Raw genomic sequence first — 22,032 nt, 5'->3', positions numbered from 1 at the left:
AGGCGGACGTGCGGCTGGTTGGCTTAGATCCAGGTGTTACTGAGGTAAATATCTGATTCATCTGTGTTTAGTAACCAAACACAGATGAATCAGAAGTCCGTGCTACTACTGAGAAATTTTCGAAAAACCGAAAAAAGCCCAGCAATACTTTGTCCGACCCGAGAATCGAACCCAAGACCCCTTGTCCGGCAGACGCATTAGCGATCACTCGACCAACGAGTAGGCTTGAGAAAGAAAGGGAATCAAACAGTTTACGAATTTCATTCAGTTTTTATACCGTCAGCTGAGCTGATTGTAAACTGACACATGCGTGCTGCCATCTGAACAGGTCCGCTCAAACTGTTGTGGTTCTTTCCTCAAAAAACCACTACAGAATCAACTTGCACGGTTCTCCGACATCTTTAATTGATTTTGTCTGGACTTTAAAAGAGACTATGACCTCTGAGTTTGTTTCGGCATTTCTTCTCAGAGTAGTCGGATAGGAAATGCCGGCCTCATCTAGTTATTTAAGAGATTGACGTGTAAAAGTGTTATTTTATAACCTATTTGCAAAATAAATATCATTTATCATTTGATATTTAAAATATTTACCATGTGACTGCTTCCTCGGGACATCAGGGGCTATCCTTTTATCAGCCCCATTGGGATCTTGTCCAAAAGAATCGCAAGGAAGGGCTGAAAAAAAAAACAGGTCAAAAAGATCAAAAGCAAGTCAGACTTGTGTATGAAAGGTTTTGACACAAAACCTATACAGTGCCAGTATAATCTGACCTATGAATCAACGGAAAGATTATACAACGTGTAACAAAATACCCATATACATCAAGAAGCCCTGATGTATACAGGTTGAATAGAATCTCTACACAAAGTTTCAGCTCAAAATACGTTTAAAAAAAATTAGTACCAAATACTTGGTATCGCACAGTTCTTGATTTCAAATCATACAAACGTGTCACAACACTACAGGGATCACTCGCTAATATTACGAAACATTTCTTCTGTCAATCTGATCGCCTAGTTCCTGTCTATCTAATTTTGATTCGCGCGTCGGCGCGATTTGAAAAATTCATAACTTGGTACCATGAAAACATTAGTATAAAAAACCCTTCCCGTATCGTTTGTTATGTTATCTAGAAACCGTGCACTTGATATGTATACCCCCTTTTTGTTACACGTTGTATAAGGCGAGACCATTACATACTGGTTATGTATAGCTGGATGATTAACTGTGGCGACACATGACAAGTGACAGATGATAGAAGTCGCACATAGACGATCGACAAACAAATCAACGGATGGCGTCATAAATCCTACATCGCACATATAAAGTTTATATGCGAATAAACATGGATAGAAAATCCCAACGAACAACAGTTGGGCAGAAAGCCTGCCAGGCACGATCAACTCGCCTGGTCGGAGGATATTCGTTTTCTTAAGGAACTTTAAATAGCAAAAATACTTTGTATGTGAGTCCTTTAAGTGTAATAAATGTCTTATAGTTACCTTTAGGCGGCTTCCTAACCACATTAGGGGCAGGGCGAAGGCGACGATGAGGTGGACCTGCAAAATAATTAAGAATAGATATACGTTTTTAAACTGGTATGGTCACTGTCACGGTCCCGATCCTTTCAGCCATTTTGACGTGATAAAGTAACGAACATACAGACAAACTCTCAAACTTTTACATTTATAAAATTAGTAACTGATTAACTCGCACACTCAGAGTCATTTAATGGTTACTTAACCCAATCCTTAGCAATTGTTTTCCATACAAAATCGTTATTAAAGAATAGTTTAAGTAAGCATTAAATGACTCTGAGTGTGGCAGTTAATCAGAGACATTTAATGGTTACTTAAACTATTCCTTAGTAACGATTTTGTTCTTAAACGACTGCTAAAGATTCAATTTTAAGACTCGCTCAAGAATAGTTCTGTCCCTGCAAATTCTTTGTAAATGACAGAGATAGCACGATATTTAAGTACAACTTAAAATTGAGTAGCGTTTCAGTATTTGGGCGTTAGTTAAATAACCATTAAATGACTCTGAATAGGGCGATGAGATTACTAAATTATAGGTACTTACCTCTTGGTAGCTTCCTAGCAACATTAGGGCTAGTCCTTTCATCGGCCATGTTAAAAGCTCTGTTTGTGAACCCCAGTTCTGGCTCATCTTCCGGAGCTGCGGACAACGTAAAAGGTTACCGGGGCTCCGGCTCAAAGCAGGAAAAGGAACGGGGTGGTTTTTAGTCAGTAAGAGTCTGACACTCCCTCCCGCCTCACCCAAGGCGGGAGAAGTCATTGGATGATTTTCCCCCTCAAAAAAAAAAAAAAAACGTACTGGCTCATCTGCTGGATATAAGAATAAATTTAACTTTTTCTCATTTCAATTTTCATATGAAAAACATCGTGTGGACTTAAGCAAGCAAGTGTGAGAGAGCCATGCTTCCACGAATGGGCCGGCTCGACCGGAGTGATACCTCGACCTCACCCAAAACCGATGTGTATTCGCTTGCGTTGTGTTTCGTTGTGTGAGTGAGGTTATCGGAGGCTCAACTACCGCTTATCCGATCCTCCCAATCCCCGATTCCCCAACAACCCTTAAATTCCTAACCCCCAAAAGGCAAAGGGGTACAAATTGTATGACAAGGGCACGGACCAAGAGTCCGTGGAGAACAAATGTAAATAAACATAAAAAAAAACCCCCCAAAAGGCCGGCAACGCACTTGTTACGCCTGGTGTTTCCAAGTGTCCATGGGTGGCGGTGATTGCTTACCATCAGGCGATATGTCTGCTAGTTTACCGGCGCGTCCAACAAAAAAAATAAACATACAATTCAGGGTGCTTTTCCACCAGAGATGTGCTATGTAACTATGCTACGGAGATGTAATAGCTAGCTGTGAAACTATGTGACCGTTTCCACACATCTTGCCCCAATAAGAAGTCGGATTATCCCAATAAAAAAAAAATAATAATAATTGAATAGTAAAATGATTAATTATTATGTTATCGGCTTACTCACGTAACTGTTTGACGAGGAACTCGACTAATTTCAAACCATGCTAGAGGCTCATATTCATGAGCAGCATTCCTCGACACACGACGCGGCGATTATCGCGGTGCTACTGTTATCAAACCGTTACGTAAATAAGCCGATAGGTAACATAATAATTAATTTAGTATGCCTCTCGAAAGTTATAATTGAATAGTAGAATTATATATGTACTAACCTACTACATCGTATATGTCAAGAGGTAGCGGCTGCGGTGGACGTTTTGATATGTCTCTATATCGACCTGTTGAAAAAAAAGACATTATAAAAAACATATAATCTTGCCCGTGCCGTGTGGCGACACCTGACAAGTAACAGATGACCGAAGTCGCACATAGACTATCGACAAGCAAATCAATGGATGACGTCATAAATATCCGACATCGCACATGTGAAGTTTACGTGCGAAAAAAACATAGAAAATCCCAACGAACAAAGCCTCCTCCACCTCGCCTGGTCGGAGGATACTCCTTTTCTTAGGGAACTTTTCTCTCTGCTCCCTAAACCCGCATTCTAGTGGGATAAAAAGATCATATTACCCAAGTCAGTTCATACCCTGTCTGTATACTAAATTTCATCAAAATCCGTTCAGTAGTTATAGCGTATATATTGTTCTTACATAGTTGAAGTAATCGAAACAATGTAACCAAGAATTGTATTGTAAATTTGATTGAAAAAGAGTAACCTATGGAGTTTCTTGCTCGTTCTTCTCCATAGGAATCTACACTTTGGAACGAGCAAATAGCTTTACTAGAGGACTGACCGACAGACAGACGTTATTAATATTATTATATTTTTGCTTTGACGTTCAAAAGTGCCTTCCTGGTCTATTTGAAATAAATGATTTTGACTTTGACTTTGACTTTGACTTTAGCGTGATTGACTTTCACATTTATAATATTAGTATGATTTTGATATTATACATTTCATCAGCTGTTAGCAGCGAGGAGCCCGCGCCTGCGTTATCGGAAGACTATATAGTAGGTATTTAGGAACTTTACGCGCGTGTGCGAATGAAATTTTATTGTTTTGTTATTATGACAGAAATAAAACTAATGAGTGTACAAATAAAGTTTCTTTGGGAAAGTTGTTTGTAATCATGAGTACAATCAGGTGTTTAAATATCGTTCACTAATTACCAGTCACCCTATATGATAGGAGAATCGTATTGTATGTATAATCAAGAGGATAGGAATATGACTTACCGCTAGTATTGCTGCAAATCATATCCCGTCTTAATTTGCCACCTACCAACAAATACACTCATTAACAGTAATCAAAGATTATATTGTGAACCTGATTAAAAAAGAGTAACCTATGGAGTTTCTTGTTCGTTATTCTCCATAGGAATCTACACTTTGGAACGAGCAAATAGCTTCACTAGAGGACAGACTGACAGACAGACATTTTTTTTTATATTATAATATTTACATTTGTAACGCCTCTGGTGTTTCAATGAAAATTAGACGTTGGCCGATTCTCATAGATACCGGATAAGTACAAAAATATCATCAAAATCGGTCAAGCCGTTTCGGAGGAGTATGCAACGAAAACTGTGACACGAGAATTTTATATATTAGATATACTTACCTACTAGCTTCTTGCGTATAATATATACAATAAATAGCGTTTGACATAACACTATTATTCCAAATAATCCTAAACCTATTAGGATTTTGTTGTAGTTTTCGAGTATCAGAACACCATATTTGTCCGTAATTAATGCTGAAACTTAAATAAACGGGAATATAAATAAAACAGATTTAAATGCATTTGAAATACACATTTTGTATTAGTATTGGGTAACTTCTTTTCTCAATGCATTAAACGTTATATATATTTTTTCTAACAGCAGTTTTGACTGTTTTAATGTAATGTTGTGTTGTGTTGTGTTGTGTTGTGTTGTATAGTGTTGTGTTGTGTTGTGTTGTGTTATGTTATGTTATGTTATGTTATGTTATGTTATGTTATGTTATGTTATGTTATGTTATGTTATGTTATGTTATGTTATGTTATGTTATGTTATGTTATGTTATGTTATGTTATGTTATGTTATGTTATGTTATGTTATGTTATGTTATGTTATGTTATGTTATGTTATGTCAGGTTAAGTACTTACAAGGCGATTTAGGACAGGCTGCAAAGACTTCAACATCTTGGTTCCCTAAAACAAAAGGGGACAAAGTCATACATAAAACATGACACTGTAAAAGTAGCTAGTGTGTGGGGGCTCCGGAGCAGGTCTATTACAGGACCCAGTACCGTTATGCTCTAAGTACAGGCGAAGATGGTGCCCACCGGGTTTGTTTTAGTGAGAATTTTATGATATTTATAATTATTCATATTTACCATAAATACAGTGCGTTCAATTCTCATTGTTTTTTTTTTTTTTGATGGTGGAATATCATCCAATGAATTCTCTCGCCAGGGCGAGGCGAGAGCGAGTGTCAGACTCTTACTGACTAAAAACCACCCCGTTCCTACTCCTGCCTGTCGAGCCGAAGCCCCGGTAAACCCGCTAGGTAGTCCGCAGCTCCGGAAACTGATAGGCCGGCTTCAATAAACTAACTAATCAGAGGCCTTAGTACGATTTTAATTTACGTTTAACGAGATCGAAACGAGAGCGCGTTCGGCTCGCGCTCCGATTGGTGACTGACAACTAATCAGAGTGCCGATCGCGCTCTCGTTTCGATTACTTTAAATGTAAAGCAAACTCGTACTAAGGGCACTGTAGGGCTACTCCGGTTCTCGAATGCGAAGTTTCGTTTAATCTTCGGCCGTAGGTTTTATTGATTTACTAATAGAATTACTTAAAACAACGTTTTATTTTTAATTTCAATACATTTTTTTTTATAACATCACGCCTTTTATCCCCGAAGAGGTAGGCAGAGGTGCACATTATGGCACATAATGCGGTTTTATTTAGCACATTTCCAGACTCCGTGCTACTACTGAGAAATTTTCGAAAAACCGAAAAAAGCCCAGTAATACTTCGCCCGACCCGGGAATCGAACCCGAGACCCCTTGCCCGGTAGTCGCATTTGCAACCACTCGACCAACGAGGCAGTCAATATCACCCCGTTTGTTTTATTCTTTCTTGGGTCAAATTTAGTAATTCAAATTTCACCCTCTTCCTGTCAACCGATTAATCTGAAATTTTGTGTACACTTTGGATTTTGGTGACAATACAATTATGTTTATTCATTATCATTATAAATTCAAGATGGCCGCCGCTACAAAATGGCGGATAATTTAGGTTTTATGAATCCCATCAATATGGGTATCAAATGAAAGGGCTCAACAAGCAGAATACAATATACTATAAAAAAATTAAATCTAAGATGGCGGCCGCTACAAAATGGCGGATAACGTAGGTTTTATCAATCCCATCAATATGGGTATCAAATGAAAGGTCTCAACAAATAAAATACAATTTACTATGCAAAATTGAAATCTAAGATGGCCGCCGCTACAAAATGGCGGATAATTTAGGTTTTATTAATCCCATCAATATGGGTATCAAATGAATGGGATCAACAAGTAGAATACAATTTACTATGCAAAATTGAAATCTAAGATGGCCGCCGCTACCAAATGGCTGATAACAATTTTTTATCAATCCCAACAATATGGGTATCAAATAAAAGGGCTTGACGAGAAGAATACAGTGCACTATACAACCTCGATATTTAAGATGGGCGCAGCCACTAAATGGCGTATGTGCTTTCATGGCCGCGGGAACGCGCCACCTAACCGGGAGGGGTTCCCATCGGCGTCGAGAGTGGGTCCCAAATAACGGCGGGAGGGGTTTCCATCGGCGTCGAGACTACGATGAAGTATCTAGGACTCGTCCTCGACAGTCGATGGAACTTCGTGGAACACTTCCGACGTTTGGCTCCTAAGTTGGAACGGACGGGGTCTGCGCTTAAGCGGCTCCTGCCAAATCTCGGGGGGCCATATGCCTCCTGCCGGAGGTTGTACGCGGGGATCGTGCGGTCCATGGCCCTCTACGGCGCCCCTGTGTGGGCGCCGAACCTGATGCGGCGACCAGCTCGGGCGCTGCTCACCTCTCAGAGGGTCATGGCCATCCGGGTGATCCGAGGATATCGCACGATCTCCGGAGAGGCGGTGAACCTCCTTGCCGGATTACCGCCGTGGGATTTGGAGGCGAAGGTGCTGGCGCGCGTCTTCAGTTTGCGCGCCGACGCGTGTCGCAGGGGCGAAACTCCACTGCCGCGCCAAATCAGTGCGTGGCGGGACGAGCTCCGGCGCGATCTCATGGCGGATTGGCAGCAACGACTGTCGCAACCGAAGGCTGGGCTCGCTGTCATTGCAGCGGTAAGTCCCCTCTTTGAGGAGTGGCTAGAGAGGCGCCACGGCGTCCTCACCTACCGCCTGACGCAGGTGCTTACCGGACATGGGAGTTTCAGTAGGTTCCTGTTCCTTATTGGGCGGGAGGAAACGCCCGAGTGTCATCACTGTGAGGACCGCCCGGAGGACACGGTAGAACATACGGTGGCGGTGTGCCCTGCGTGGGCTGAGCACCGCCAAGTCCTCAGGGATGTGGTCGGCGACGGCGACCTCTCGCGCCCGGCACTGGTTCAGGCCATGGTGCGGAGCGAGAGGGACTGGGATGCCGTCTCCTCCTTCTGCGAAGCAGTCATGCTAGCTAAGGAGGAGGCGGGGCGCGTGAGAGAACAAACCTCCTCACGCCCCAGCCGTCGCGAGAGACACTCTGGGCGTCGGGGATCGCGTGACGATCTCCGGCCGCCGTAAGTGCGGGTCTGCGGACGACGAGCAAGGGTAGCTCGCCGCCCGAACAGAACCAGACCCGTGCGTGCGGCGCGTCGCGTTCCGCGCGCGCCTCAGAGAGCCATCAGACCACCACAGATGGGGCCCAGTAGGGCTGATGCCTGAACCGGAGCTGCGGACTACCTAGCGGGTTTACCGGGGCTCCGGGTCGAAAAGCAGGAGAAGGAACGGGGTGTTTTTTAGTCAGTAAGAGTCTGACACTCCCTCTTGCCTTACCCAAGGCGGGAGAAGTCATTGGATGATTTTCCCCCCTCAAAAAAAAAAGCCACTAAATGGCGTATAATAATAAGATTTAAATTTAGAAATTGAATCTGTAATTTAGGTACCTACTTATCTGATTAATCCAGCCTGAATCCACCACCCAAGTCAAGATTTTGTATCGTGTTGAGGACTGTGTGGCGTTAGGGTGGCTAAAAATGATACGTCGTTAGCGGTACACCACCCAAGTTAAGGTGAAAGGTTAAAACGTGCCGAGAACTGTATGGCATTAGGGTGGATAAAAATGATATGTCGTTAGCGTTTTCCCCTCAAGACTCAGGCGCATCTTGAGAAGAATGTTGCCTTTAATACTATCACGGGCTTCTACAATTCTAAAATGCAGGGCAGCACTGTGGATCACGCAGTCGTATACTTAGGTGCGAAACTGTTTGAAGAAGGTCAAGCCTACGTGGCTCTTAGTAGAGTAAGATCTTTGCAGGGACTATGTATAGAGGAGTTGGACTGCAATAAACTAACGGGCAAGAAACCTTGCAATAATGAAGCACTAAATGAATTAAACAGAATGCGAAATAAAAGCTAAAAACTAGAAAATAAAAATAGGTAAAAAAACTTTTTAAGTTAAACGGTTTTATGTGAAACATACATTGCAATGTTTAAGATAAATGTACTAAAAACCATAAAATAATAAAATAGATACAGTCGTGGGAATTATAAATATATGCATAGACTAGACTAAAATAAAACCGTGGGGCACGTCAATCGTTGATTAAAATGTTTGTTTTGTAATGTTACACTATAATTAGGCAGTTGTTCAACCGACAACGATGGACGTGTGATAAGTAGGGCTAGAATTTGGAAACAAGTTGGCAAGCTCGATTATAAGCGAGTTTTAGGGCTTCATAGTGTTGAGCGAGTAGTACTTTTATCGTATGTTTTGTCGATTAAAGACAAACTACGAGCAGTGAAACGATTCCTCGCCAGCCAGCAGTGTGAATGTCCAACAATAAACTAGTTGAAACATCTCTTTTATTTACATGGAGTGTATAACTATTGGAATATCCATGAGCAAGAAAATAGTAAGTAAGTAAGTAATTTCCTCACCGTCTGCCAACTGCCACATAAAACGACGAATTAAACGATTGGAATTCTATCCTGCACATTAAGTCGATAATTTGTAGATCGTGAATTGACGTGCCCCACGGTTTTATTTTAGTCTAGTCTATGCATATCGAAATTTATAATTCCCACGACTGTATCTATTTTATTCACATCACCAGCCTATAAGTGGCCACTGCTAACCAACGGCCTCTTCTCACACAAAGAAGGTTTGAGCACACCACGCTTTCAATGCTCGGCGATTTCAAACTTATTAGCAATGCCCAGGTACCATGTTTTTCCTTCACCGTTTATCAGTGGTGTCTAAATAGAGAGAAAGAGAGAGGGATAGAGATAGAGAGAAAGAAAGAGAGAGTGAGAAGAGAAAGTGCATGATAACTCGGAAAACATCACTTGGTACTTGCCGATGGTAGATTTGGAACCTGCACTCTCATGCATGCACCAATGTGACATTTTCCGAGTTATACGTACTTTCTAAAATTATTTAGACACCCCTGGCTAACGGTGAAGGCAAACATCGTGAGGTAACCTGGGCTTATAATTTGTAATTACATACAAGTATGAAATCATCAACCCGCATTGTGCAAGCGTGGTGATTAATGCTCAAACTTTCTCCGTGTGAGAAGAGGCCTTTGGTCAGCAGTAGCCACTTACAGGCTGTTGATGTGCGATGGGTGATGTCAGTGCCAGCGTTAGGGGGGGGGGGCGTGATGGGCCGATGGCCCAGGGCGACAAATTCTGATCCGCATAAAACTAACACTTGATATTGCTTTCCTCAAGTGGGCGCCACAATATTTTCGCCCGGGGTACCAGTGGCCCTTACACCGGCACTGGGTGATGTGATGTGAAAAAAAGCAATATACATAGCAATATATATACAGCAATATATATAGTAGAAATCCCGGAGGTACTTACAAAAGTATAAACAAGATGTCTATTCAACATGGCGTATGTATCAGCTGACAGGTTGCCGCGAAACCCAATTACATCTGAGGCATTTAAATCATATTTGGTGCCGTTTATACTGAATCTGAAACATACATACATTAACGCCCACCGCACATCACGCCACTTTTTTTTAAGGGGGTAAATCATCCAATGTCTTCTCTCGTCTTGGGCGAGGCGAGAGGGAGTGTCAGACTCTTACTGACTAAAAACCAAACCCGTTCCTACTCCAGATTGTCGAGCCGGAGCCCCGCTAGAAATTCCCAAGCCACGGATTAGGCATCGCACACTGGCACTCGTTTACGACCCAATTGCCGGGCTTGAAGCGCCTCTCGCCTCGCCCAAGGCGGAAGAAGTCATTGGATGAGACCCCCTCTCAAAAGTTATTCATCATCGCGTGCGGGTGAGCACGCATAAGCACACTTTTTAGGAGAAATAAATCATTCAATGACTTCTCCCGCGTTGAGCGAGGCGGGAGGGAGTGTCAGACAACTACTGACTAAAAACCATCCCGTTCCTACTCCTGCCCGTCGAGCCGGAGCCCCGGTAAACCCGCTAGGTAGTCCGCAGCTCCGGATTAGGCATACTAACTTGCTCTCTTTTAAAATGTTTGGTGTTGCAAGTTGCACAGTGCATTGTGTTCCTGCTATCAGTTCGTATGATGCAGCAACGATGCAATTAGACTTCGTTGTACATTCTATGTGGATTGTATTATTTTCTGAAATAGAACAAACATTAGGTTGGTTTAACAAACATTTCTAGATAGAAGCAAAATTGTTATCTAATATAAAGATTTTTTTTCTTTTCTGTAAGTAAAACATACAAGTATACATAAAAAATGTAATAGTGTTATTGGAGAAGGGTATGGGGCGTGAATTAGGTTCACCAACAATTGTTTACACATCAATTATAAAACACATGCTTAATGATAATATTACAGCCTAACAATCACTTATAGGTGAGCATGACATGCTTAAATTAATATCAAACCAAAAGTGAATCTAAGTTACCTAGTCATTAGCACATACTTTGATGATGATAATAGGTTCGATCGAGATAAAAACAACAATTATAAGTAAAAATTAAAATCAATAAAATATATATAAAATTTAAAACCAATAATAAATTGCCATTATAATAAATTCCGCACCCAGTTACATTAAATACATATAAGTGGGTGAACTTGATAAAAAGAAAACAGAAAATGCAATTAGACTTCGTTAAGAATGATTAAAAACAACAACTCTCACCCGGTAAACGACTGGATTGTATTATTAGTTCTAGCAATAGAGTCAAACATTAGGTCAACTGGTGTTAATCAAAGCAGAGGTTCATCACTATAGATTCACTGCAAACATTGTTGCTAAGGTGAGCCGGATCCCAAAACAGTTCTTCTGAAAGGTGGACAAAGTGGCGTGATGGCACAACGTGGGATTCTGGTGGGAAAATGCCAATAAGTGTTATTGGAGCAGGGACTATTTAAAGTTTGATAATCTTGTAGGCATACATATCCCAGTATTTGTCTACGTTTCTTAGCGAGGTTAGAAATGAGCCTCGATGTCCATATGTGCGTATTTTTTTTGTATTTAAAGTTATAATAATACTGGGCAAAGGGTATTTCGGAAATGCCTCGATGTCCAAGTGGTCGTAAGTGCTGGGCTATTTTCGGTTCCTGGAAAATTTCTCAGTAGTAGCACGGAGTCTAGAAATGTGTCCAGTATATGGCAATAGGCTCACCCCCTATTACATGGGACTTACAGCATGAATTGTGAAAAGTGGGTGTACATTGTACAGTGCTATAATACAAACCTCTGCTTACCCCTTCGGGGATAAAAAGCGTGACGATTTGTCAATTTATATAATATTATTTTTATGGAACATACGAGAAGACATATCACTTGATGGTAAGCAATCGCCGCCGACCATGGACACTCGAAACACCAGAGGCATTACAATGCCTTTTGGGGGTTAGGAATTAAGGGTTGTTGAGGAATCGGGGATTGGGAATTGGGCATCCGGTAACCTCATTCACAGTCGGTTTTCCGTGAGGCCGTGGTATCACTCCGGTCGAGCCGGTGCCGGGCCAATCGTACCGAAGCATGGCTCTCCCACACTTAAAAATTGTAATAAATTGTCGATTTGCAAAAACGTTACAAAACACTGGTTATAAGTACCTAAAATATTTAATGTGTTGAGTTAATTACTACATTGCGACACACGTACCTATCTATTCGAGGAAAACGCAATTAATTATGTACTTTGAAACCACGACAGTCATATTGAAAACCCTTCATCCTTATATAAAAGGAGAATGACCAAAACTCGGCCATGTTGCTTAATAACTTAAGCAAGGGTTCGGGAATCGGGGATTGGGAAGATTGGGAAGGGGGGAATTGGGCCACCGGTAACCTCACTCACACAACGCAAGTATTGTTTCACGTCGGTTTTCTGTGAGGCCGTGGTATCACTGCGGTTGAGCCGGCCCAGCAGTGCCGAAGCATGGCTCTCCCACGCTTAATTCATTTGAAAGCACTAGGTTTAAATGAGAGCGTTACTACCCAGTCCCTGTTAAATGTGTAGGTACTTCCTTATATGACTCTCACGGGAGGTGATAAATGTATTCTACTCTGCCGACACCACATGGCACATATTTATCTATATTATGTACGAGCTATATATATACTAGCTTCTGCCCGCCACTTCGTCCGCGGAAAAAACCTTGTTTTAACATAAGATTACACTCGACACTATTGTAGTTTCCTATTAGTAAAAGATTTTTTGGAATCGGATCAGTAATTTCGAAGATTACCGAAATTCTATTGTCTGCTCAAGGTTAGTCCCTTAGTCGCCTTTTACGGCACCTTCAGTTTGAAATGGTATGATGATATTATTAGAACTTATGACGGGATATTTAGTTTAGTGGACTGTAGCTGTGGCAAATCATATATCGGTCAGACTAAGCGTACTGTGGCTTGTAGAATTTCTGAGCATATTAGAGCGGTGAAAAACAACAACGCACAAAAATCCGCTATAGCTCAACACATCTTGGAGGCTGGATCAAACCACTGGATTGAGTTACATAACCCACAAGTTATCTCGACAGAACGCCACTATATACCTAGACTGGTAAGAGAAGCGATTGAGATAACCAAGTACAAAAACTTCAACCGGGAGGATGGGTTTCAACTGTCGAGGGCTTGGAATCCAGTGGTCCAACTATGTAAAACCCGCAAAACTACCAAGAAAGAAGAAAGTTCGCGAGCGGACACAGTGAGTTTTGTGTGTCGAGAGTTAAGCCGAGTTACAAGTGACAATGGTAGTGGTATTACCGGTGTCAGCAAAAAACGAACGAGAAAGCGGATAGACCGATTTGTCTGCTCGTAAACACCCACCCGCATTTACTCCAGTCAATCCGTGATCATGGCGCTTGCAACAGTGCCGAAATATGGGAAACTCACCAAAATGAATAAACATGGTAAATATCCCGTCATAAGTTCTAATAATAGTGTTAGTGACCATCTCAGTTTAAAAACTTATATGGTATGATGATGTCATTAAATAATTTATGTCACATATCAATCAATTATAATCTGCTTCAATTACGTCAAATACGTACGAACCAACGAACGAACGAACGTACGTTCAAGTTCGGTACCCTTGAACGTACGTTCGTTCGTACCTATTTAATTTAATGCTTCTCTATACAATACTAGAAAACCCAGCGAACTCCGTTTCGCTACCAATGATTCTCCCTGTTTTTCTGCTTTTCTCCTGAATTTTCTTTGCTATAAACCACACGGAGCCCGAGACCTTTCCATCGAATGCAAAACCGTGGAAATCGGTTCGTGCGTTCTGGAGTTATAGCGTCAGGAAGGAAAACCCGACTTATTTTTATATAATAGATGACTGTAGCTGCTCGCTGTCTTTCTGTTGCTAGACGCTGCGAGCGCTGAGCGCTAGTCTCCCTAAACCTCGTTTCAGAGACATGCTGCTTTAAATCAGCGAGACGTTGCGCACATTCAGCGCTAGTTTCTCGAGCACGGGCTCGCGATGCTCTCACATTTTGGCTAGCGAGCCGCTGTGAGCGCTCGGAGCTTGATTCTCTGAAGGTCAATTTACATCAACCGAACATAGAGCTAGAGCTAGAACAAGAGCATTCTTTCGTAATCTTTTAGTGTAAACGAAAGCTAGAGATATCGATTTACATCAAACGAACATAGAGCTAGAGCTAGAACACTAAAACGCTTTGATGAGACCGCTCAGTGGCGCGAGCACGTCCGAAGCTAGAACGCTCTAAGCAACTGTTCGCGCGCTCTTGCGCCGTTTACATCAAGCGAGCGAGCATTCTTAGAATATTCCATAGAATCTTTGCGAACGCACTAAGAACAACGAAGGAATGCTCTACGCCTGTTTACACTAGAAAAATTAGCTGTAGTGGGGATAGAATGAGCATTCGCTCGTTTGATGTAAATCGACCTTTGACGCGTGCTTGCGAATTATGTTCTCTATTTCTCGAAAGGCACTGCTCATAGCTACCAGTGGCGTCGCTAATAATAAATAGCCTATGTGTTATTTCAGGCCATAATCTACCTCTGTTCCAAATTTCATCCCGATCCCTTCAGCCGTTTTGATGTGATTAAGTAACGAATATTCAGACAAACTCACAAACTTTCACATTTATACAATTACGTCAGCAGCAACGTTACGCCTTTTATCCCCGAAGGGGTAGGCAGAGGTGCACATTACGGCACGTAATGCCGCTATACAATGTACACCCAGACTCCGTGCTACCACTGAGAAATTTTCGAAAAACCGAAAAAAAACCAGTAATACTTCGCCCGACCCGGGAACCCGAGAAACCTTGTCCGGCAGTCGCACTTGCTACCACTGGACCAACGAGGCAGTTTATATAAATACGTAATTATAATTATATTTACCTCTTGGTAGCTTACAAGCCACAATAGAGGTATTTTCATCTTGTATGTTATTAGATGGGTTCCTAATACCCAGTTCTAGCTCTTTTGCTGCAAATAAGAATATACTTATAAAAAAAACGTCTGAACGCAAACAAAGAATTAATAATACGACAAACTTTCGCATTTACTATAATATTAGTACGATGAAAATTAATAATCTATTTATTCCGTCAATTAGGTAATGAAAAAAAAATATTTATTTTGTCATATATGATAACAATACTTAGATAAAACAAATCAAAGTTTAGGAGTGGGCAAATTCTCATGGCGGAATGGCAGCAACGACTGTCGCAACCGAGGGCTGGGCTCGCTGTCATCGCAGCGGTAAGTCCCCTCTTTGAGGAGTGGCTAGAGAGGCGCCACGGCGTCCTTACCTACCGCCTGACGCAGGTGCTTACCGGACATGGGAGTTTCGGTAGGTTCCTGTTCCTTATTGGGCGGGAGGAAACGCCCGGGTGTCATCACTGTGAGGACCGCCCGGAGGACACGGTAGAACATACGGTGGCGGTGTGCCCTGCGTGGGCTGAGCACCGCCAAGTCCTCAGGGATGTGGTCGGCGACGGCGACCTCTCGCGCCCGGCACTGGTTCAGGCCATGGTGCGGAGCGAGAGGGACTGGGATGCCGTCTCCTCCTTCTGCGAAGCAGTCATGCTAGCTAAGGAGGAGGCGGGGCGCGTGAGAGAACAAACCTCCTCACGCCCCAGCCGTCGCGAGAGACACTCCGGGCGTCGGGGATCGCGAGACGATCTCCGGCCACCGTAAGTGCGGGCCTGCGGACGGCGAGCAAGGGTAGCTCACCGCCCGAACAGAACCAGACCCGTGCGTACGGCGCGTAGCGTTCCGCGCGCGCCTCAAAGAGCCATCAGACCACCACAGATGGGGCCCAGCAGGGCTGATGCCTGATCCGGAGCTGCGGACTACCTAGCGGGTTTACCGGGGCTCCGGCTCAAAAGCAGGAGAAGGAACGGGGTGGTTTTTAGTCAGTAAGAGTCTGACACTCCTTCTCGCCTCGCCCAAGGCGGGAAAAGTCATTGGATGATTTTCCCCCCTCAAAAAAAAAAAAAAAAAAAGGAGTGGGCAAATACGTCATTTCTACGTATAAAACTTACCTAGAAGTAAGAAAAAAAAATACGTGACTAATATTTTTAAAATCGACACCAGCAATTTATACTGCGCTAACTCAAAAAGCGTACTTTACAGTAGAGGCGTTTAAAGGGAAAAACGTGATAACTTTTACATTAATTAAGATACTTTTTTGAAATTTGGTATGCTTAATATTTAATTTATTCATTGTAATATCTCATATTTATATTTCCTTAATTATTTCTATTTTTGGATTTAGCGCAAGTTAGCCGTATATAAACGTAATTCATCAAAAAAAAATTACATCTTATACACGTCTAACTTATGTTAGCGTAGTGTAGTACGGGACGTCGTAGTGCATGCTCAATCATCTGATGCATATTTCAATATTTTATAAAGAACATGCACTTACTTACAAAAAGAATAGTCAACGTACCATTAATAAACTAATTAATACGTTAACACATAAGTATTTACTATGTAAAAGTCGCTAAGTCGTTCATTTTACAAACGAACAAGTATACACACGAACGCACTAAACTACGCTAACTATGAGTTAGTGCAGTGTTGCACAGACTTTGACCAAAGTGATCCCCGCGCACACTCCGCTAATAATAGTTGGCGTAATATAAATCGAGTGATTTCAAAAAGTACCTTTACTTAGCGTTTTATAAGATTTGTAACTTTCTTATTTTTGCATATTTCTTCTCAAATTTTTTATGACGTATGTAAACACACATTTTAAGCAACTTGGCATAAAAAAAGTTTTTTCCAAATTTTGAGTTAGCGTAGTATAAATTGCTGGTGTCGAAATAATATATAAGACGGACATTAAAACACAAATGAGTCATCTATTCAGTCACTATTGTGTTAGCAAACGCATCTATGACGCAGGAGAAAATCTTTGGCAAAAAACAATATTAGAAGGGTTTGTTTTTTTGAGGGGGAAAATCATCCAATGACTTCTTTCGCCTTGGGCGAGGCGAGAGGGAGTGTCAGACTCTTACTGACTAAAAACCACCCCGTTCCTTCTCCTGCTTTTCGAGCCGGTGCCCCGGTAAACCCGCTAGGTAGTCCGCAGCTCCGGATCAGGCATCAGCCCTACTGGGCCCCATCTGTGGTGGTCTGATGGCTCTTTGAGGCGCGCGCGGAACGCAACGCGCCGCACGCACGGGTCTGGTTCTGTTCGGGCGATGAGCTACCCTTGCTCGCCGTCCGCAGACCCGCACTTACGGTGACCGGAGATGGTCCCGCGATCCCCGACGCCTGGAGTGTCTCTCTCGACGGCTGGGGCGTGAGGAGGTTTGTTCCCTCACGCGCCCCGCCTCCTTCTTAGCTAGCATGACTGCTTCGCAGAAGGAGGAGACGGCATCTCAGTCCCTCTCGCTCCGCACCATGGCTTGAACCAGTGCCGGGCGCGAGAGGTCGCCGTCGCCGACCACAACCCTGAGGACTTGGCGGTGCTCAGCCCGCGCAGGGCACACCGCCACCGTATGTTCTACCGTGTCCTCCGGGCGGTCCTCGCAGTGATGACACCCGGGCGTTTCCTCCCGCTATATTAGAAGGGTGGGGCTATGTTTTATATAAATAAAACTAGCGACCCGCTCCAGCTTCGTATAGGGTACAATGGTGATATATTATGCATGTATTATACATACAAACTTTCCCCTTGAATCACTCTATCTATTAAAAAACCGCATCAAAATCCGTTGCGTAGTTTTAAATATTTAAGCATACAAAGGGACATAGGGACAGAGAAAGCGACTTTGTTTTATACTAAACAAAAATTACTCACCTTCCGATTTGATGACAGCAAAACAAGTACACACTAATAACAAAAGCACGTCCATATTGAACATTTTGACCAATAATTATGATTAGAAATCGCACAAAGTATAAAATTTTACCAATACTCGTCATTGATTCACTTTTTACTGAAATACTTATTCAATTTTTTCGGAAAAACCAGATACCTAACACATTAATTTAATATCACATTTTCCTTATAAACCATTTTACATCGAATAAAATCGATAATCGATACTCTTAAGACTTTACAGCACTGACACAACACTATATTATTCATATATTTGAAACTTTAGACTGAAAACAACACTTTTCTTACACTGTGGTTTAATATGTAAATGATTTTTAATATACACTTTAAGTTGTTATTCTCATTATTTTATACGTATTTGTAACTAATAACGCACTTAGAACACTGTAAACCGCAATAATTATAATGTATTTTGTAATTTATAACACTTAATAAGGATGTCTTTGGGAATTGTAACTGGTACCGAAATTGTCGGATTCGGATACGAGTTAAAAATACATAGGTAATATCAAAGTAATATAAGGTCACGGCTTTTAAATCCTTGAAAGGATAAACAGAGCTGCTCTTATACAATCTAAAGACCACTTTTCATCAGTTAGATTATAATTCAGTTATGAATTTCTAGCAAGTTTATGCGGTGGCCAAATAGGGTTTGTGAAATCGGTTCCGTCTATATCATGACATATCTTATCATATCAGCCATAAGACGTCCACTGCTGTACATAGGCCTTCCCCAATAACTTCCAGAATACTCCTAATAATAATACTTTATCCGTATCCGTATCCAGAACCGAAATAACAAACACGTAACATCACTATCACTAATGCAGACTAGGTCAACGATTCGAATGTGTCTTTATTAATAATTTTGAACTGTATTACTACAACAAAATATGGTTGAAAATCAATTAAGTGTAATAATATAATTAGTGCCTGATAGTATCATATCATGACTACTAATGGAAATAACTTTCGGGTGAATAATTGGGATCTCAATTATGTATTATACATTTAATATGAAAATGTATCCTCATGTGAATAAAATTTATGTTTTCCTTAAACCGATGACGTTCGTAACGTATAATTAAATTAAATACTTTGTGTGTGAGTTCGTGTCTATGTTAGTTACTATTACTCAATCCTGTCAAAACTGCTGAAGGGATCGGGATGAAACTCACTCATCAAAAACCTAGTTAGTCGTATTGACTTGAAAAGGGGTAGATTATGAAATGATGAAAATACCCCTATAAAACAAAAAAATTATTTCTCTAAGCAGGTTATAAAATAACACTTTTACACGTCAATAGATCTTCAAATGGCTAAGAATGAGGCCGGCATTTCCTATCATGACTACTCTGAGAAGAAATCCTTTCATTTTTGCTCGAAACTGCTGAAACTCAGAGGTCACTAGTCAATCAAATTTTACCTAACTACTCTGTCCAGACAAGTGTAATGAGCGGATAATGTGAGAGAACCGTGCAAGTTGATTCTGTAGTGGTCTTTAGAGGAAAAAAACACAACAGTATGAGCGGACAGTATGTTCTGGAATAACACATAGGTTACTTTTTACCCCACCGAAACGCGGGCGAAGTCGCTGGCAGAAGCAATATTGGCATTATAAAGATCAAGCAATGCCCTCTGATAAACCTGAACCTTTTAAACTGCGATCGCCTAGATGACACATGTGGGTGTGATGAGAAGCCCCTCTTATGTAGAAGAGCGTTGTGTGCAGTCGTTTAATGGTACCGGATGCCCGCCACAACCTCCCATACCGCTGCAACTCCTGTAAGCCAGGATCTACAGTAGATTGTAGTAGATTACCGAAACATTGAAGTCCGGCGCGTCCCAGAGACATGAATGACTGTCTTGGATCCCGCAACGAAATTAATCAGAAGATATTATTAAAGGAGAATAAAAGAACGCAACGCACTCGTAACGCCTCTGGTGTTTCGGGTGTCCATGTGCGGTGGTGATTGCTTACCATCAAGTGATCTGTCTGCTCGTTCGCCTACCTATCCCATTAGATTTAGATTTCAGTCATGATCGACCCACTACAGGGCAAAGGCCTCTCTACCCCCCTTCCATTCCTCTCTGTGTAAAGCTTTTTGACATCTTTACTAATATTATCTATACTAATATTATAAAGCTGAAGAGTTTTTTTTTTTGTTTGTTTGAACGCGCTAATCTCCGAAACTATTGGTCCGATTTGAATAATTATTTTTGTGTTGGGTAGTGCATGTATCGAGGAAGGCTATAGGCTATAAAACATCACGCTATGACTGATAGAAGCCAAGCAGAGCGGGTGAAACCGCGCGGAAGTAGCTAGTATCACATAAAAATACCAAAATATAACACTCAGATTACATTAAAATATTTTTATTAACAATAATAATAATAACACACTTTTTTATTTACAACTTTAAATATTTACAATACACAACGTCACGTCTTTTTTATCCTCGAAGGGGTAGGCAGAGGTGCACTATACAATGTACACCTACTTTTCATTAACTACTTAATAACTCATTTGTGTTATAGGTCCCATATAATAGAGGGTGAGCCTATTGCCATATACCGGGCACGTTGCCAGACTCCGTGCTACCACCGAGAAATGTTTCGGAAAACCGAAAAAAGCCAGTAGTTTTGTGTCCTGCAGTACTTTGCCCCACCGACCAACGGGCAATCGATCCCGAGACCCACTTGTTCGGCAGTCGAACTTAAGACCACTCGATTCCCGCACGAGACAACTCTTATTAATATTTACAATCTTATCGGGTACTAAATGTCATGTGCAAGTGAATTACTTTTAAACAAGAAGGGTTGTGGGGCAGAGGTTTAAAATACTAATGGGCGCTAGTCACAAGTCATCAGTAACTCAGCTATCCACTGCTGCTCAAAGACCTTTTCTTCACACGTCTGATTTGAGCATTAATTACCAATAACTTGCTCCAGGTAGTTTCAAAGTTATTCATACGCTTGGGTTCACCAACCCTTAAGTACGAGATAGTATTATCATCATCAGACTATAAGTGGCCACTGCTTACCAAACTTAACCTCTTCTTACACGGAGAAGTTTTAAGCATTAATCACTACGCTTGCTCAATGCGGGTTGGTAAATTAATTTAAACGAGTAGCGCGATCGGCGCTCTATTATTGGCCGGTTCAAATAAACCAACCAATCTTAGCGTCAAACGTGCTGATAAGTCGTTTTGAATATTAAAACGTAAAGCTAAACTCGTACTAAATGATGCAGGCCTTTTAAATCTTCAGGTTTTGATAAGGGTAACTATGGCACTAATTTGATCGCTTTGCCATCATCGTGATCCGTCTGTCGTTCGTTTGCTTTATTTAGTAAGATAAAAAACAATAACTTAGAAGTCCAGAGCAGTTACTCTTGAAACCAATCTCAATGTTCTCCAATAAAATCTCAATAATTATTCAATTTCAAATCTATAAACCCCAATTAGCTAATACAATAGCATTTCAGAGTACGGAATATAAAGCCATCAATTCAATATTATTTTGTTCATTTGATACGCAACACAACGTCACGCCTTTTATCCCCGAAGGGGTAGGCAGAGGTGCACTATTACGGCAATAAGTAATGCCGCTATACAATGAACTACTTTTAACCATTTGTGTTATAGGTCCCATGTAATAGAGGGTGAGCCTATTGCCATATACTGGACACAGTTGCAAGCTCCGTGCTACTACTGAGATTTTTTTCGGAAAACAAAAAAAGAACCAGTAATGTTTTGTGTCCTGCAGTCACTCTTGCGACCACTCGACCAACGAGGCAGTAATTTATTTAATATCTTGCGTAGATACGGGTGCACGGTTGGTGCGGTGGCTGGGCAACTGGCTGCCGCGCAACGGGTAGCGGGTTCGATTCCCGCACGGAGCAACTCTTTGTGTGATCCACAAATTGTTGTTTCGGGTCTGGATGTCATGTGCATGTGAACTTGTATGTTTGTAAACGCACCCACGACACAGGA

The 22,032-nt window shown here is 41.7% G+C and overlaps 2 protein-coding genes and 2 long non-coding RNA genes across 9 annotated transcripts in view; 2 read left to right on the top strand and 2 right to left on the bottom strand.

Moving 5' to 3' along the window:
• The window catches only part of LOC118280349 (uncharacterized), a 180,825-nt gene extending 162,150 nt beyond the window's left edge, over window positions 1-18,675 (bottom strand). The window contains exons 1-8 of one of the 6 annotated variants that reach the window (XM_050702085.1): window positions 17,996-18,675; window positions 5,169-5,213; window positions 4,640-4,780; window positions 4,255-4,296; window positions 3,228-3,293; window positions 2,084-2,179; window positions 1,504-1,560; window positions 592-675 (exon numbers count right to left, since the gene is read on the bottom strand). In XM_050702085.1, coding sequence (XP_050558042.1) covers window positions 592-675; window positions 1,504-1,560; window positions 2,084-2,179; window positions 3,228-3,293; window positions 4,255-4,296; window positions 4,640-4,780; window positions 5,169-5,213; window positions 17,996-18,059 — 595 coding nt within the window. In that variant the 5' untranslated portion in view covers window positions 18,060-18,675. The remainder of the gene's footprint in view (window positions 1-591; window positions 676-1,503; window positions 1,561-2,083; window positions 2,180-3,227; window positions 3,294-4,254; window positions 4,297-4,639; window positions 4,781-5,168; window positions 5,214-17,995) is intronic. The other 5 variants (XM_050702084.1, XM_050702082.1, XM_050702081.1 and 2 more) reach the window with 5 other exon arrangements.
• LOC126912031 (uncharacterized) overlaps window positions 1-22,032 on the bottom strand; it is a 129,663-nt gene that overhangs the window by 30,154 nt on the left and 77,477 nt on the right. The window lies entirely within an intron of this gene.
• Window positions 6,839-9,190, top strand: LOC126912017 (uncharacterized). Its single transcript, XM_050702075.1, has one exon. It carries the CDS (start codon window positions 6,881-6,883, stop codon window positions 7,823-7,825), a length of 945 nt encoding a protein of 314 aa, XP_050558032.1. The 5' UTR covers window positions 6,839-6,880; the 3' UTR covers window positions 7,826-9,190.
• LOC126912029 (uncharacterized) lies at window positions 20,169-21,796 on the top strand. The gene is made up of 2 exons (XR_007706642.1): window positions 20,169-20,575; window positions 21,685-21,796. It is a non-coding gene; the product is annotated as an uncharacterized LOC126912029 (long non-coding RNA).

Source organism: Spodoptera frugiperda, chromosome 21, assembly GCF_023101765.2.
Source record: "Spodoptera frugiperda isolate SF20-4 chromosome 21, AGI-APGP_CSIRO_Sfru_2.0, whole genome shotgun sequence".
Lineage (NCBI taxonomy): Eukaryota > Metazoa > Arthropoda > Insecta > Lepidoptera > Noctuidae > Spodoptera > Spodoptera frugiperda.
Note: the sequence above shows the minus strand (reverse complement) of the source record. Positions and strands in the feature narration are given on the sequence as shown.